Raw genomic sequence first — 18,783 nt, forward strand, 5'->3', positions numbered from 1 at the left:
TGGATTCGGAAGAGAAAATTTTGATTTATTCAAGAGGATAAGGGCTCCTTTTCTGGATGGATCTGGGGATCTCAGCGACAACTGAACATGAGGTCAAAAGAAATTTCCATTTTAAAATTTTAACAAAATGCTCCTTGCTTAAAAGACAATTTTTTTAAGTACAGGCAGCTTTTTTTCTTGCAATTGGAGAATTTCATGTTATTGAGAGATTTTTTCAATTAAAATGAGTTTTTTATTTTAAGAAAAACTTTGACAAAATTAAATTTGTCTTTGGTGACAAAGTTACATATTTTTAATTGAGAAAAAAAGAATTAATCACATGACTCCATTACGGCGTTGGAAAATTTTTGCTCTCACTTTATTTTGTTCAAGAGGAACGAGCCAATCATATAACTTGAAATTCACACCAAATATTCTGCTAAAAGAAGAAAGAAATCGAGGATTTCACAAAATTATGTCAACTAGTTTTTCTCGGAAGAAAAAATATATATTATGACAGGAAGTCTGCAACGCCACAGACGGAGATATGAGATTTCACACTTTTGCCGTCGAAATATCTTTCACTCAAAGGATTTTTATCAGATGGAAAAAACCCGATACCTTAAAAAAAATTATTAATTTTAAAAAGATGATCCTGTAATAATTTAGACAAATTATCTCGAACCATTTCTTCAGTCATGTTTATCAGAGAACTGACAACCGCGCATGAGTACAACAATGAGAAGCTACACTTCTGTCACATATACGTCGGTGTAATGGCGGGCCAAGCCGCAACCAACAGTGGCGTGGCGTGAATTGCGATACATCGATTGTTATGCCGTTTAAACCTATGGTAAAGAATCGATTAATAAGGTGTTCTCTGCGAACACCCTGTTTATCGATCATTTTCCATAGGTTTAAATGGCATAAGGATCGATATATCGCAATTCACGGCACGCCACTGGCAACTAAGACGCGGCTCTCTCCCTTCCCCGGCGCAGGGCATCTGCAGAACAGTGACTTATGTTTATTTAAATCGGAAGTCTATACACACATAGCGGTGGAGGCTCTTGAACACTGCGTGGAAGCCGAGACTGTTGTTTTTCCTTCCCATTAGCCCCCGGATCGCTCTTTTAGGGCTCGCTTCGGATATGACGCGTCTTCATTCGGTCGATGCGACGCGGCGGCAAGGGTTTAATCGCAGTGAAAAAAAACGAGGAAGAAGAAGAAAAAAGTCCAAATTAATCCCGATATATTATCTTTGACACGTTTCAATTATTATAGACCTCACACACGGAAAGAAAAACTTTGGGCATGGGACCCGAAGTTCAGGTCGTATGGATCTCTGAAGTGTTCGGATCCCACATCCGAAAACTTTAGGTCCAGCTCCTGAAGTTCGGGAAGTGCTTCAGTATCACAATCATTGTATTACAAGCGCCATGCGACGTTTCAAAATTTCCGCCGCCGTTAAATTTTTTTACAGAGAAATCGTTGGTTGAATCTGTTCGAAAAGTTAACTGAAATTTATCGGCAGCACAAAGAAAATTCAGTCAAATTTTCGGCGGGCTTCGTTGAACAATTTTTCTGTAAAAAAATAAAATGGCGGCGGAAATTTCGAGACATCGCATGGCGCTTGTGATACTTTGGCCGGAAGGTGACGACATACGGTATGTTCAGTTTTCGTAAAAGAATCAAGAAAACCTCAAAAGCACCATCCTTTATTATTCCCCTGCGGAAGTTTAGACGAGCCGATCTCGTAAGGAAGTTGGCTCAAAACCCCTGTCCTCTGGAATACATGGAAAGGGTTGAAGTAGACGGAAGCACTCCTACGTGTATGCGTGACAAAGCGCCGTGTCGCCGAGGAGGGAAAGGAGTTCAAAAGGGGGCGTGTCCCCCTAATAAATAGCCCCAATCGGGAAGCCGTAATTTCGGGGGTTCTCCATTTTAATCGCCCCGTGTCGGTGTCCCGCGGAGCGGACGGGGAACGACAAACAAGGGCTCGGATTTGCATTTGTCAGCGGGGTCGAGAGGGGGTGCGAGGGGGTGAGAGGGGAGGCCCCGGAAGTTCAACGACGGGTAATGAAAGTGGGAGTCACGCGTGAGGGAAGGAACCAGATACATAGCGAGCGGCCGACGTCCTCGATTCAGAGGGGGTGGCTTTTTGATTTGTTTATCAAACTAACTTCTTCCTTCGTTCAATGTAAATTTCATTATTTAGTATTTTCGAGATGTCTATCTCTCTTGGAAGAACTTAATAAGTATCCTCACCTGCGGGCTGATTGTTGAAATTGATCGACAAAGCGATGGACAAAGGACGTTAAAAGAAAATGGAGGAATTCCATTGGTGGAGGCGAGAGTTTTCAATGGACAAAAGAGGTTGGTAATGGACTAACTAAGGGCAATCCACGATAGATTTCTAGTTAGTCCATCATTTCCTCCCTTAGTCTATAATAACGACTTATTTCAACCGATAGGACCGCTCGCTTTTCGTCATCTTCTTTGTCTATCGCTTTGTCTTTCAATTTTATCGATCAGCCCGCTGGTCACAAATTTCTTTATTTACACGGAGTGAAACTTATAAAAATGAGGCAGATTGAATGGAAATGTAAAAATTCGATTGTAAGAGTAACCTTGAGAGTATTCTTGAGATTTTTAGTAAAATGAAAAAGAAAATCCAGCATTTGAGGAGACTAGCAACATTTGTTGTCCCAATATTATGTGTTACCTGTTCCGTAAAATGAAGTGGTATAGGTATACTGAATTTCCATTATTGTTAATTTCGACGGCAAAAATATGTAAAGATAAGAGAATTTCCAGGCGTTTCGGTATGCGACTTAAAATGTACACAAGTTAAAAAGAAAAACAAAAAATGAGGTGTCATGTTTGATAACAAAGTCTTCGTGAGCAAAATCTCAAAAAGTCTACTTTTTAAAACCTTTTTTACATTATCAGCTTCAATGTGAGGTTTTCAGTGTCTCCAGTATTATGGTGTCTACAATCTGAGTGAGCCGTGAATAACGTACACTCCATGTCATGGAGGTGGAAATCCCCCCTTCCCCCGCCCCCTTTGAAGGGGTGAGGAAGGGTAGATGTGAATCGTGCTCAGGAGTTTTGTTCACGGTATTGTTTGAGATCTTATCAGTTGACTTGACTACAGGTCGATACAGTGCATACTTTATTTTCACGACACCAGGCAGTCAATTTCCCCACCACTCCCCAGCAAACTTGTCTCTTTACGCCTTTGTCACGCTAACCCACGCCCTCCTACGTCGAGGAAGGGATCGGAAACTTGTAAAAAGCTCGGAATAATTTACAACATTCAACTTATCGCTACAAATTTCCGGCAGTTGAAGAGCCCTCCCTTGAGGAGTTTTGTCAACTTTAAACTAAAATGAACTTCCGGCTTCATGACAGGCGAAAACTAATGCACTATGGGACATTTCCTCCCTCTCTGACGTACGGGCGTTCCTTTACTTTCACATGAGGCCCAGAAAGCATGGGTTTTATACGTAAAACAGGGCTCACGTAGAAATTAAGGCACGCCCTTACGTCTGAAGGGAGGCGATTTGAAGGAAGGGGGTGCGCAACCTAGAGAATAGAGACGGGAATGTGGAGAAAAGGTAATTATCGTCTCTCTATGTATTGTGTAGTATCCTAATTTTTATGATGATCTTAGAAAATGTGTAAGTGCGGACTAAGAAAAATTGTACCGCACCGTATCGACTTCTGCAGAGAACCAAAAAAAAAAATAAAATAATAAAAAATAAAATAAAAAACTCCCAAAATCCCGACTTTAAACCCACCCGTTTACGGTGTATTTATAAATATCACTTTTGGACTGACGATCTCAAAAAAATAATTCCCATGATAAACGATTCCCATGTGGTACATCAGAAGTCGTAGAATTTTGCAGCAAATGAATAAAATGTGTAAAAATTTCAAGGGTCGAGACGCGGAATACTTGAGTTTGGTTGGTAGATACCTAATTCTCTCTTAGAAATGAAAAGTGGTAGCAAGATACCCCTGCAAAAGGATAAATAAAATTGATTTAATAAATTCAAAAGTTCGGTGTTTACAATCGGAAAGTTAAAGTTAATCTATATTATCTTTTTTCTACGGCGGGAAACTCGGGAGTTTCATGCATCAAAAATTGGAGAGGTATTTTCCCACGATAGGATTTCCGAAAATCGCATACAAGATGATTAGATTATTTTTCTCCTAAAATGTCTACAGGCACTGCAGTTATCAGCAAACAAGTATTGATGTATCACAAAGAATGTGAGTAATTTTGGAATTTCGAACCCCCCCCCCCCAAAAAAAAAAAAAAAAATGAAGTGTCGCTGTTTCACTGAGACTGAGACTTGTCTTGTTTTCCGTGCGCCGAGAATTTTGTAGCGTCAATCGGGGGAAATGTTGCAACCGGTTCAAAGGCGACGACTTCCCGAGATGGGCTCGAGGAGGTGTCGCGCTCTGGCGGTTGAATCATGAACTTGCGTTTCATCACACCTCCGTGAAGCGCTGCCATTAGCGAGCGGCAATTTCCACGTACTTGCATGGTTTTTCTTTTAAAATGTATATATGTCTACGGTGCTTTCGCCGTTTTGAAGGTAGTTAGGTAGTCAGTTAGTTAGTTAATTTTATTAGACACATTTAGCATCTCAGACTATTCATGTCACAGAAAGTGTGACATTCTCGAACCAATAAACACACATACACATACAGACGTCATTTTTGTGAAAGCATCTAAATTAACTAACTAACTAACTTCAAACCAATGTATTCGCCGACCAACCGACAATGTTTTTAACTGTCATCAAAGTGAATGAAAATAATATTATAATCTACGAAAATGAAGTAGCGTAGCAACATTCAACATGCAAGTACAGCCTCCTAGTCCTCGAAGTAACGATTCCGTTCATAAAAAATTAAAGAAAGCACTCATTTAGAAAAAAAAAAAAAAAAATGGTGAGACCTATCGAAATGAATGATAATATACCTTATGAATGATCTGTCAATCATTTCAGGGCAACGCACAAAGAGCAATTCTCTTTCTCAGTTTTTACTGAAACGACGCAAACAATATTAGATTGGGACTGAAGGATCTCTCCCTCAAATTAATTTTCCTGTGATTATTTTAAGTAAAATAAGGGTTTTTCTCGCGTGATTGTAAGTCTATCAAAGAATTATATTTGTTGTTGGGTGGTAATTAAAGTATTAAATTTTTGATTCATTTTAGGTTGGGAGTTTAAGAAATGTGCACCTCAATCCTACAAACAATAACTACCCATCAAAATGCCCTCCCCTCTCATGATCAGGCTCAAAATTCTTATCGCCTCCCCCCACCCCTCATTGAATTCATAAAGTTAAAACGTAATTTCTAGATGGAGCAAAATTTGATGTTAAATAATCGTTCGTTTCGTTACCTTCATTGATATCCTCAGAGAACTCCGTAACCATGTTTAACAGCATAAAAATTCAGAAACGGCAGACAAGGCAATTCACGATTAGACTTCCAGTCTTTTCAGTCTTTCCGACAGAAACATGATATTCATCGAACTCAACTAATTGTAAGAGCTCGGCTCGCTCGAACCGAAAAATCACGAACACTTCGAATAAACACCATCAAACAACGCAGTCTCGATCTGTTTCACCAAAGAGCGCAGAGAACGAAATGACACCGAACGTAAAATACGAAGATAGAGCAGTTATGAATGATAAAGCTGCAGATGTGTTGTGCGAAATGACGAAGAACTACACACCGAACTGTTCGTGATAAGGAGACACTGGTTAGATAACGGATTTTGTAGTCTCTCGCAGCGAGAAAAATGGAACTGTGAATAGATAAAGGAAAATTGTGCAATTTGCGACGGTAATTTCCGCAAAGGAGGGAAAGAAAGAGCGATCAATTTTATATGAGAAAACGGTTGGAACTCGGACTTGAGCGGGCGAATGCGACGCGAGTCAGGTGCGCGGCCGACGGAGTCAAAAGAGACACTGAGGCAAGCTTGAAAGCAACCGGTCGGGCCCCGCGCGTCCCGGGGCCGGTCCCCGGGCGGGCGGGGGGAGGGGGTGGAGGCCTGGGGTGCGTCTCCGCCACTCGCGGGGGTGGCGGGGGAGGCGAGGGTCGAGGTAGGGACACTTGTAATGACAGGGCCAGTGACAAAGTTAATGACACCGAAAATGATAAAAATGAGGTGATACAACAATGACACGGGAAAAAGGACTCTCGGGCAGACCCTCGTTCGATTCCGGGATTCGGGGTTGATCATGTTTTAACAACCCTGTCGGAAAGGTTTCGGCACGAATGATCGCCGCGGTTTACAAGCCGGACCCTCCGAAAGGGCCAAAAGAGTGCGCGCCGCTCAACGTTTGGTATTGTTTCGGGAATTTTTTACGGAGGAAATGCGCGGGGTTAAACGCGAGGCCGAATGAGACGTGTCCCTGTTCTCAAAGGGGATTGCCGCTCGCTTGTTTCAAATTTCCGGGGCCAAATGCGGACATGAATGGATCTCTGGAAAAGGGTGCGTCGAAAACGGGTGGTTTTCGTTTTCGAAAAAGACAAAAACCTAGGAAACTCTTGTAAAAAGTAATGCTTCGATGCTATACAGGATTAATTTGGATACAAGTCAAATGAATCAGTGAGAACGAAAACAGGTGCGCACCAACTTGGTAACTCGAAAATGCTCACTTTTCAGCAAGGACAGACGATTTTCATAAAGGTCATTGAAGTTACCGTACCTGTTCCAACTTGGACATTTAAAGTGTCCTTAAGTCCATGCTTTTAGGCACCAAAAATCTTTTTCTTAGACTAACTTCTTCATCTACTATGCAATTTAGTGTGTGTCTCGATTATTAAATTTCATTTTTTCGAGTTGATGTGTTTTCGTTCTCACTGATTCAAATCAGACAGAAGGCGAATCAGAGCTTTAAGAGTATCTCAATACATACTTGCCCAACAAAACGAGATTGCCAAAAACTTACGGGTGGGCCCCAGAGGCGGATCTACCATTTTGGCAACACCGAATTCCCTCCATTTAAACCTGTGTTAAATAATCGATTCTTGTCAAAGCACCTGGCCCTTTCAAAAATCGACACATTTTCATTGGTTTAAATGGAGAAAAAGCAATGTCGCCAATTTGCTGGATCCGCCGATGGTGGGCCCAACTTCGATTGGACCACTTTCTCTGTGGTGCAAGACTAAAAACACATTTTTAGGTAATAGTTATCAGGCTTGAACTGGCCATAGGGCCAATCTGCCATTGGCAGATACGCCCCCTTGGCGCGCCGAAAACGCGCCCCTCTGACGGATAGCAAAATAAGAGGAGAAAAAAAATTACGACCTAGAAAATATGCGGAGAATTTCTTGAATGAACGGAAGAAGAGAGAGTTAGGAGTAAAGAAAGGTACTTTTACACATGGTAGTGGTGAACAGAGGTCCAAGAACTACTTTCTGAAGCGTAAACACATTTCTGTGAAATTTTCACCTTTTTAGTTTGACATACAGGCGCTTTATCGTACACCTCCTTCATTCGCCACGTGTATTCGCCCTTAGAGGCGATGGTCGGTTAGATTTTTAGACATAAGCACCCTTTATTAGACCTCTTGAGAGACTTTTGAACAAATTTCTTCCTATTCAAAATGACTATTGATTTGGACATACCGTAGCATATCTCGGGCAAACTTAACCTTAATTTATCTCGAAATTCAAAATAAGAGACATCTAAAGTGTAAACGCGATACAACTATTCGCGCAAGATGGATGTCCACATTGCATTAGAAAAATGTAAGACGCGATGGCGTGAGCCGTGAATGCTCTGCTCTATGCTACTAGTTTGAAGCACAATTACGAATAAGACAAACAGAAACAAACACAATATGGAAATAGCGGGAGGGAAAGGATGCGCATTTACGACGGCGCAGAGATACAACTATTCGTACTTGGATGGATTGTCCGTGCTGCGTCCTGAAAAATTGAAGGCGCGATGACGCGAAGCGTGAGCTTCAATGCTCTGCTATGGTGCTGTGCGCATTTACGACGGCGCAGAGATACAACTATTCGTACTTGATGGATGTCCGTGCTGCGTCTGAAAAATTGAAGGCGCGATGACGCGAAGCGTGAGCTCTCAATGCTCTGCTATATGCTGTCAATGAGGTGTCAAATTTGTATGATTTCGACACTAACAGTACACTAAACTTTTCAAGAAAAAATAGTAAGGGGTTAGAGTTAAATACAAAAAAGTTTAGATTGTGCACAAATATTTTGTACTAAGATGAGACCACTTTTTCCAAATTCCTCTCACAGCATTATGCTGAGTGCATCAGCCAAAGGTAGTAGAAAATTTCCGGAAAAATAATACTTCCATGTGAATTGATCAAATTAAAAAGTGGACGAGAAAGGTTAATCGTGAAAAACTGTACCTGCATAAATGTCCTCAGAAAATTCGGCGACCATTCTATTCGATAATCATGACACAAGGAACTACCATCAAAATTAGGGATTATTATGATAAAAACGGTATTTGACCTATATTTTGTCACGCGCGATTCATCTGCACCAAACTAGCGTTACGAACGATGGATTCCACCGATGTAGGTTCGCTACGACACTGCACTAAAATCGGCTAAATAACCCGAAAAGGAAGCGGAATTTACGAGAAGGCAGAGGAGCTTAAAATCGAGAAGGACACTTGCGTCAAACTTGAGATCTGGAGACAAACTGTGGACAAGGAAGACGACCGCAACCTCTGGAGACAGAAAAGGACCAAAGATGGCAAGTCGGGAGGAGGGGACGCGGGTTGGGGTGAGGGGTGAGGGGAGGGGGCTCCGAGACGGGTAATAACAATAATAAAAATGGTAATGATTAAAAAATAAGGGAGACCTAGACAGAGTGGGCGGAGGGTAGTCCGGCCGGGTCCTCGGCCGCAGGAGTGATTTCGATTATTTATGAGGAAAAACATCATTAATATCGGAACAATGTTTTATAAAAGGGAGGCTGCCGTGTGCGTGGAATTGGATGTCGCCAAAAAAACCAGTGTGTATCCTTTCGGTGCCCGTATAAAAAACACGCTTTGAGATGGTGGGACCCCCCGGGTGGGAGCTCCTCGCCGCGCTGCACGGCCGGGATGCTGGATGCTCATTAATCGCGTTGTCTCTGGCCGGGATGACGACGCAGGAGATGACGCTGGGTGCCTCGCCTTTGTGGCCGCCCGCCCGTCCTTGGCGTCCTTTGTGCGGGTGCGGGCTGCGAAATTGGATTTTGGCGAAATCCACAGGTAAAACAAGATAATTTTTACGCTGCCCCGTGTAGGGTCCCTTTGTTTCGGGCGGCGATGGAAGGGACCGCTTTAATCGGCCCCGAACAACGTCGATGACATCCCAGCACCGCTGCCGTGCTAAGGAAGAACGCCGTATGAACATTCGAGAGTTGCCGAATTTCCCTTGATAAAACATGTATTTTTGACGACATTTATGCGCCTTTTTCTTTGAAATTTTCAGATATTTTAGATTGAATTGCGCATAAAATTGTCTGAAATTTTTGGAAAAAAATATTCACAATTTTCCTAGTAAATTCGGGGTTTATCAAAGGAAATTTTGCAACGTCTGAAGGCTCATACGGCGTTCTTCCTTAGCACGGCAGATCGGTCCCCCGGGCCGGATCTCTTTGAAATATTGTTTCGGGCCCCGACGATACAAATTAATATCGGCGGGAACTGGATTTATACGAAAATCATAACTCGGGCGAAACCCGCGTAGCGCCACCGCAGGCCGAGACACTGACCTTAGCTAACCCGGCCCTGACCCGCCCGCGCTACTCGAGCGTGAACATCTTTAGAAATTGTTGGATCATATTTTTCGCCTGATTTTCGGCCGATTCACCTGTTTTGTTGTCCCTCGTCCGGCCCCGTCTGCGCATCGTGATTAACGACGATTTGACGATGATTCCGTCTGTCGCGAAACCGAGCTCCCTTCGTTCGGCCCTTTTCAAAGGTTGTCGCACGGAAAAAAGCCAAGTCTCGCGCTCCGGGTGGCCCTGCCCTCTCTTTCGGCCAGATGAGAAGTCAACGGTAAAAGCCTGTCTGGAGCCACCGCGATTACAATATTTACTTCCGCCTCTTAGAATTTAATCTCTCTGTGCGTCGTCTTACGTAAAATTAAGACGCTTTCTGATCCATGGAGCTGAAAATTGGACTCCGGGAGATTTTCCATTGCAGCATCGTGCATGGCAAAACAACACTGGTAAACAAAACCTCTTGGACCAATGCCGCATTGCATTGACTTAAGAGTGCAGTTTCTTGTCGCCGGATTTAAGAGTCTTGAACTCTTGTTTCAGGCGGATTTTGCATTGATTCAAGCGTATTTTGCATTGATTCAAGCGGATTTTGCATTGAAACAAGAGTCCAGACTCTTAAATCCGGCGACAAGAAACTGCACTCTTGAACCAAGAGGTTTTTTTTTACCAGTGAATACTTGGGTCGAAAACCTTGTTCTGCCGTGATGGCGAAGAGAGCGGTAAGTGCATTTCTGTATGAGCCATGGTTAGCACATGCTTTTATGTGTCTCGAGGTTCATCACAGCATGCACGTACTGCTCTCTTCGCTATCACGCTGGTGTAGTGAGGCATGCTACTGAAACACCGGGATTCACGATCCAACCACGACAATTTTCAACGAAAAAAAAAAAAAAACCAAGAAAATCTTTCAGAATGTCACACCAATTTCTATCAAACGGAACTAAGCGCCAATTTGAGTTCCTTTTGAGGAATTTAGAATCCCGGACAGCGCGTTCTGTCGAACGGACCTAACCGCCATGGAAAAGCATTGCGAGTATAGGACGGAATAAGCCGGACGCCCGATTCCGCCGCCAATCCAAGCCCCCTCTACCTTCCTCACCCTATGGCGCTTAGGTCCGTTTGATAGAAATACGTTCAATTGACTCTTTAGAACGAAAGATTCGAGTTTGCGGGCTTATATTTTTGTCTCTGCTTCCGAGTGCGTCTCAACATTTTACTCACTCAAATTTTGATTAAAAATATGTTACATTCCCATGGTGCAAGAGAAACTTTTACTTGTACTTTCCTTACCATTCCGTATAGTAAAAATGAAATTTTTCAAAATAGAGGGATAATATAACATTTTAGGGGAAATATGAATATTTATGTTATACGTATCAAAATTGATACAAATCATTGACATAATTACATTTTAGTCGAATAGGATTGACTCAATAAAATAAAGTTTTTCTATACATGAAGCACTACGGAAGGATCTTTGACTAACTTTTACTAGAGCGAATGTTGGATGTACGGACTTTTTTCATTTATTTATTTATTTCTTTATTGGAAAAAACCGCGACACATGAAGGCAGCCATTTTGAGTTTCGCGTGGAGTTATGAAAACGGGGTGCGACGCTTCTACACATCAAATGGGACTGCATTTTGCAATTTGGACCTATAAATTCTGGCTCATCTGAAAAAAACACTAATGTGCATAGGGGAACTAATGGCTCATACGTTGTTTTTAAACCGGGCCGGAATTTATAGGTCCAATTTGCAAAATGCAGTCCAAATGGTGCATTCTGTAGTGTACTTTTACAAGCGGGAGGCTCAAAAAGTCCCAAATGTCTTCCACCGATTTTGAAGTTGGGAGTGAATTTCGGGTTGTCTTAATGTTGTTTTTTGAAATTTTTGAGCCGTTTCCTATCAGACATACTTCTCACTTACAATCCAGAAAAAGTTAGCACCAGACACAGCCGCACGAATGATACAACCCTGCGGGAGACGCTGTGAGTGAAACCCGGCTAAACCCCTCGATAATAATTATCGCGAGCCGTATTTTTTGCAGCGGTTATTTACTAGCTTCCTTTCAATATACAAGCGCAACAAAAAAGCGACAAAAGCCGCTAAATTCTGGCGACCAATTAGAAGTGGGTTAATGTTTCTCAAAAGAGACAATAATTCACGAACGTCGCGCGGCGCGAGGGGGGGGGGAGCGGGAGTTAGGGTGGGGAGGGCGAGGGGCACGGGCCCCCTGCCGCTAGATTTCAAGCCATAAACGCCACGGGGGACCGTTTGCTTAATAGAATTTATGAATCCAAACACATCATTATTCCTTTCCATATTTCTATTAACCGCTTGCGCCTTCCTCCGCAGTTGAGGGTTGCCGCTCTGGAGTCCGCACATCCATGGTTCGACTCCAAAAACGCACTCACCCCTTCAGAGCGTCACGCGGATCGCGCAATAAGTCGTCAAAGTAGTTCGTACGTAACGCTTTTCTCACTCTCTTTGACTTACCTACCCCTTGGCGAGGACTGCTCCAAATTTTTTCGGGGGCGGAATACCGCCAAAAAGAAGGTAGGGGGCCTCTCCTGATAAAATGGGAGATAATATATATAAAAAAATACCCTGATAGATTTGTGACAATTTGCCGAATGAGGCCTTCAAAATTTGCTAAAAGGGGACCCTGCTGGATCATTTTGGCCAAAGCTTCAGGGGCAGCTCCTTAGTCCTCCCAGACCAGTCCAATACTACACTGAAAAAAAAGTTACGGGCTGTATAGACATACCTACCGGCCGTTCCGGGCTCAGGGGCCGAAAGTTCCGAAGGCTGAAGCCGTACCTCTGATTGCTCTGGGTACTGCGCCCGGAACTTTCGGCCGCTGAGCCCGGAGTGCGGACGGTATATCTATGTAGCCCGGAAGCACGTATTCCAAGGCCGGAGTTTTCTTTTCAGACCCAGACGCTCCCACGGTTGGCACACATTTTTGAAGCCTAGAGAATCGGAGCGTTTTGTTTATTTACGACCGTAAGGGTGTCATGACAGCCTAAAATTCGTAGACCAATCAAAAGGCGGCACAACTTTCCGATACTAAAAAGATAGGAATGGTCATACTCTGTTCATACAGGTATTTTCCAAGGGCTGAAATTCCTATGGATTCACCGCGCTTTAGTGATAATGAGGTGGTGCAAATAGATGACTGCGTGTCAGAGTCTTCGAGTGGCCTGTAGGTGGCTACGGCGTGGCCTATCAGGTCATCGCTCTGGCGCGGCGGTCTAAAACTCATTTTTCTAACAGCGAGACCAAAGGACCACCGCGGATGCGAAATCACGTTCTGCATGTCATCGCATTGCGACAGACTTAAAAATCATTCAAAACCGCGAAAAAAACAAAAGCGTGGACCCGCCGCGCACGCAGCGTTTTACCCCGTCTTCCCTAGTTCCTCGGTCCGTTACGATCGGTCAAGAGGCTGTGACAAGTGTGCCCCTGCGCAGGAGTCCTCCCATATTCATTCCGATTACTCGATCCCTCGATCCATGCTCAGTAGATCTCACAAAAAGTATCGAATTGAATCGAATCGACCGTAACCCGGCCGTTTTTCGCCGATTTTTGTTTGCTCAGCTCATTACTTTTTTCCGCCACAAGCGGGGGTGGGCTAATTCGATTAGCCGCCCGCGGGGGCCGCGTACAACGCTGCCAAATTTCCATAGATTTGCAGACTCGTCCGATGTAAAATGGGCGTATTTTCGTGTAAATCGGTGGCGTCGAGCGGGCATCGATGCCATGCTCGGATGGTCGCCGGTCAACACTCATCAATTAACCAGAACAACGACTGGGGACTACGTGTGTGCCACGGCGAAGCGGAAGAGCTCTGAGATGCGTGAAAATGACCGCCAAAACGGCGGCGTCAATACGTATACGCTCGCCTATTACTCGAGGGTTAAAACTCGAACCGATAGATCGCGGCAGGGTCGACGATATTGAAATTACCGGGTTTGTTTACGTCGGGCCGCGGATAATGACGGAGGAGCAGCCAGGACAGTACGGCTGGTCGTGCGTGAAAACATTCGAGCGTGTCACGCGTAGTTAAGCACTTTGCCGCTGCACCGAGCCACCGGTCGAATTTTTTCCCCGCGCAGTGTTTTAACTACCTTGTAATTTATTTTTACATGTTGTGTAACGCGTATGACGGGAGGGGGCGGCGTGGATGCGGTTTTTTCCTCTTTTTTAATTGGTCCCCTCCCGCCGGGCGCGGGGCCTGGGCCGCGGTCGTGATCGGAAAATCGTTCCCTTGACATTTTTATCGTGCGCTCGGGACGCCTGCCTCGAAGCCGTTGTCGAGTTGTCCTGAAAATCCGGACGTTCGGATACATTTTAATTGCGGCATTTAGAGATTAAAGAGCACATTTTTAATGAAACAGAGATAATAACACATAAAATAATACTTCTTCAGCCGCGTCCAAGAAATAAATAGAAATTGGTAAATTAAAGTTGAGGGGATGTTGGGGAGACTGTAACCCACCTCCTTCCAACAAAAAAATTGTGAACATTTTCGAATAATAGATTAGAGCTAGAGAAAATGAACTGAGGGGTTTGGAGGATAAGGCGCATGGGTGCAATTTTTTAAAAAATCGAGGCGTTAATGATTTCAAGTAAAACTATTTTGAGTGGCTACTCTGCGAAAAATCGCTCCCAAATTCCAATATTAAGCATCAAAAATGCACTGCTCGGCAGGTCTGATCAGATTGGTAGCAGTAATGTACACTTTAACGCAACGTTCCATTGCCCCCCTCCCCCTTCCAAAAAAAAAAAACAGTTACAAGTTTTTGCGGTTATCAAAAAGTTAGGAAATAGATGTTGTGCCCTTTTGATTATTAACACTTCAACTGCGATTCATCAACTATTTTTTAAAAAAAATCTATTGCATTTCTCAATTCGTTCAAAAGTGACGTATTTTTAAGGGCTTTTAAGTATCAATCATAAGCTGAAGACCACCATTCTTTGGCCAATGAGAGGGTAAATAAAATCGGGTAAGAGGCATGCGCAACGCGGACGAATATTATGGTCACCAACATTGTGTGACCGTTGTTGATTGGTTGCTTGGTCGTGCAACTAACGACAATAACTATATATCATAAGTTGGCAATCGCGCCTCATTGACCATAAAACACGTCCGCGCCATCTTGACTCTTCCTCTACCGTTTTGTTTAATGTTTGTCGGCGTTAATCTTTACCCTCTTTGAAGTTTGAGACAGTTTTTTTTTCTGGCACGATAAAAAGCGTCAGGCGATGAGAAGCCCGGAGAAATAATTGTGCGTTGCAGTGATTTTGCTAACAGACATAGAATTAGGCATTAGCAGTTACATTATTTATGGTCGTAGGAAGAAGAAATTTATCGTGAAAGATTTGCAGGTTGACTTGATGTTATGGTTGCCCTAAGAGGTAGAATAATAGTCGAAAGCCATGTTTGTACAGCGAGTGTTAATAACTCGTTTTTGCGCCAGAAAAATAAAACAAATGATGTAAGGCCGCTGAATCATCGTCTCTGCCCAGAGAATAAGTTTTTGCAAATTCTGAATTCCAGAAAAAAGTCCAAAGTTTCCGAGGAAAAATAAATTTCGAGTTTTCGAATTCTTTGAAGTGGAATAAGTACCGTCGCGAGAGTAGACTGCGTTAAGCAGAAAGGAACCACGCCATATCAGATAATGCCAAATTTAGTTATGGGCAATTTAATTTTTGACACGGAAACGGTAGTGCGGATTTTTGTGCAAATCTCAGTAAATTTTCTGCATGGTACGAAGCACATTCCTCAGAATTTTCCAAGAAATGCGCACAAACGTTCTCTTGTAAAAAATTGAATCGCCCAGTTAAATGTGGCGATAGCTGTGGTGGCTTGGTACCTTAAATCGTTAAACAAGGTCCAATTAACAGTGTAGCAGCGTAGATATGGGAAGGATGCCGTCTCCTGAGATATTTGTTTTATGAAGATTGATGACGCATAATAAACGCCTTCATTATGAAAAGATACTTTCTAGCATGGCCGCGGAAGCCGAATAGTTGCATCTTTTCAAAACCGAACCAACAGTATAGCAGCCCGCAGATTAGCGAGTAATGTGGATGCCTGAGATCATTCTTCGATAAAGAGTGACGACGCATAAGAAACGCCTTCATTGTGAAAAGATACTTCCTAGCGTGGCCTCAGAGGCCGAATAGTTGCTTCATTTCAAAACCCGATCAACAGTATAGCAGCATCGCAGAAAAGTGAGTTATGCGGGTTCCTCAGATGATTACCCTTTAGCTCCGCGCCACACTATGGTCCAAAACTCAAGAATAGGAAGAAATAAGTCGGATAATAACTGGAAGATCACGAAAGTTTCGTAACAGTTGTTTTTTGAGTCGCTAATTTCGAATTTGATGTCAAATTGCCTACATTTAAACACTTATAAACTGTGGACAAGTTTATGGCACGTTGCGGCGCGGCGTGCTGCCAGCTCGAGACGCGTACTGACGCCTACAAACCTAAGGGGATACTTCAAGCATTGCGCAATGCGTGAAGTATCCCCTTAGGTTTGTAGGCGTCAGTGCGCGTTTCGCGCTGGCAGCACGCCGCCACTGAGACATACATTCATGAATTTAGTGCTCACTATATTTCTGTACGATTGTTTTAATTATTGTTACTCCTGCTGTGGAAATCTTGTTTAAGTTGATATGAAGTATAAATTGAGAGAGTCGTTTGACTGAGTGAAGGAGTCCAAACAGCGTAAGAGGTATGAAGCCTGGGGTTGTAACAGTAATGAAGCATTGGTCTCAGTAATGGTGCGTGCTTTGCGTGTGGGTTTATTCCCCAAGCTCTGCTTCTTCGGATTCACCAACCACCACGCTACTACTGGTTGTCTTACTAGTTGTGAGGCTACTGCGTGGAGGCTGAAATATTTCTTTCCTTCGTTTTATTAAACCATCAAAAGTGACCATCAAGCACCACGTAAGCAACTAAGGGGAGGAGGGAATCTAATCTTGTCTTACTAGGTCCTTTGAGGGAAGGAGGGTGGTCAAACTCAGTTTTACGTAAGCAACTCATTTTGAAAAAGGAACTTTTTACAATGAAAATTTTTTTCTAGCTATTTTTTCAGCTTTCTCTGTTCTTTTCTCTAAATATGGGGGGGGGGGGGTTGTCTTACGGGAGATGCCAGAGAGTCGGTCACAATTTCTCACGCAATACTTGAACTGAGTTCATTCAGATTAAGTTGTATTTAGTGCACTCTCTCTGATTATCCACTCTAAGTCTTGTTAAATGTTTTGGGCAGCGCAATTTTTTCAACAAAGATTACTCCAGTTTAATCTGGTATGCAAATGATATTTTGAACAAAACATTTTTGTTTAAAAAGCGACAACACTGGAATGATAACCTTCCGTGGGAACGTGCATATCATTATTCACGAGTATCATTTCAGTTAATCCAATTTGAGGAGTAAAACGTAAAAAAGAGAGGAAAACCAGGAAAGAAAGAAGCAAAGAGGGAAAGAAAAAGTAGGAGTGCGACGACACGGTGACTCGGGATTGGTGACTTAACGGACTCGCGCAGCAACTCGGCGTGTCGAAACCAACACTTCCGTCAGAAAAAATAAGCAGGAAAAAACAACCTACTCCGAATCAAGCATGGTTGAACGCGATTTTCAATCCATCGCGATTTGTGAGTATGAACCTCGGATGAGCACAGCGTGGCCGAAAAGCCGAAGTATGACCTCTTGTGACGTCTTTGGCAGAACAAGGGCCGAATTTCGTTGGTCCTTTCACATGGAGGAGCAACATCCATCGATGCATCCGAATCGCACCACCGACCAATCAGAAGCCCCCCAAAGGCAGTCGAGACTCGTCTCAAGTATATTTAGGGACGGTGGAAGGACCAAAACAATTCGGTCCCTGGCCATCAGGCGACGAGCTGAGGTGCTAAGCCCAGAATAATATGAGAAACGACAGAGGGAGAGGAAACTCAATCTTCAAGTTGATACGAAGACGAATGATTCAATAAAAAATAATCAATTTTTCAGGAAAACGACGTGCAATACGCCCAAACAATATTGCGAATTGATCCTCCATCAATCGAGAAGTAGAAGCCACGGCTCCAAGCAAAAATGTGTGTCCCAGGAACGAAAATAATTCACCATTAACTCAGTTATACCAACCGATAAATTAGACATAAGAAATTAGAAATAAAATTACCGAAATAGTGAAGTAACTTTTCAAATGATATAGGCGCACTGACTTGAAAAATAATCCTAAATGAAACTGGACAGCTCTATTTTTTTCCGTGTCATTTTGAAGGATGCTACAGTGTGCTTGTAACTTAGAGCGCAACTACGCTAAACCTGGAGGTTTAAAAACATTAAAAGAATGGAATCTTCAACTGTGAGTAGCGTACCTAGTTTGGCATCGTCGTAAGATAATCTCGGATCGGTGCAGACAAAAAAAAGCGACAAAACCATATGCGACGCGGTCCAGCGGGGGCAGCGTCAGCGGCGACCGGACCAACATAACCCTAAAAGTAAAAAAAAAGAAAAGAGAGGAAAAAAGAAGAAGGAAAAAAGAGAGGGGAAAATCCGAAGAAAAGGAGTGTTGCGGTTAATCCGGAGCCAGAAGCTCGCTCGGATCACGAACGGCGCGCAGCGGTGATTGATGTAAAACCAATCGATTGTCAAACAAAACGACGTGTCGCGGTTCGCCTGAAGAATATGTAGATCTCCGCGGAGGGGGACGGGTGTGAGAGGAGGCGGCGGGAGGAAGAAAGAGCAAGCAAATCGGAGATGTGACTAAATTGGAGTCGAGGAAGCCTCAATTTGGTCCCTTGAGGCCGGTGAGAATCGGTCGAGCACGCGGATGGATCATCCCGAGTCAACGGATTGCCGATGGATGCGACCGATGCGGACGCCACGGCGAATTGGTAATGAGCTTGCAATCTGCCACTATCTCGCACTTCCATCGAAGCAGGGTTTCCCAACTGACCGCTCAAATTCCTATAGATCCACGGCACGACG

The 18,783-nt window shown here is 43.4% G+C and overlaps 1 protein-coding gene across 5 annotated transcripts in view; it reads right to left on the reverse strand.

Annotated features, from left to right (window-relative positions):
- The window catches only part of LOC109041868 (zinc finger protein basonuclin-2), a 293,909-nt gene that overhangs the window by 40,166 nt on the left and 234,960 nt on the right, over positions 1 to 18,783 (reverse strand). The window contains exon 1 of one of the 5 annotated variants that reach the window (XM_019058366.2): positions 5,403 to 5,963. The exons of the other annotated variants lie outside the window; for them this stretch is intronic. Within the exon in view, the coding sequence (XP_018913911.2) occupies positions 5,403 to 5,448 (46 nt within the window). The 5' untranslated portion in view covers positions 5,449 to 5,963. Of the gene's footprint in view, positions 1 to 5,402; positions 5,964 to 18,783 lie in introns of those variants that run through there. 5 annotated transcript variants of the gene reach the window in all.

Source organism: Bemisia tabaci, chromosome 2, assembly GCF_918797505.1.
Source record: "Bemisia tabaci chromosome 2, PGI_BMITA_v3".
Taxonomy (NCBI): Eukaryota; Metazoa; Arthropoda; class Insecta; order Hemiptera; family Aleyrodidae; genus Bemisia; species Bemisia tabaci.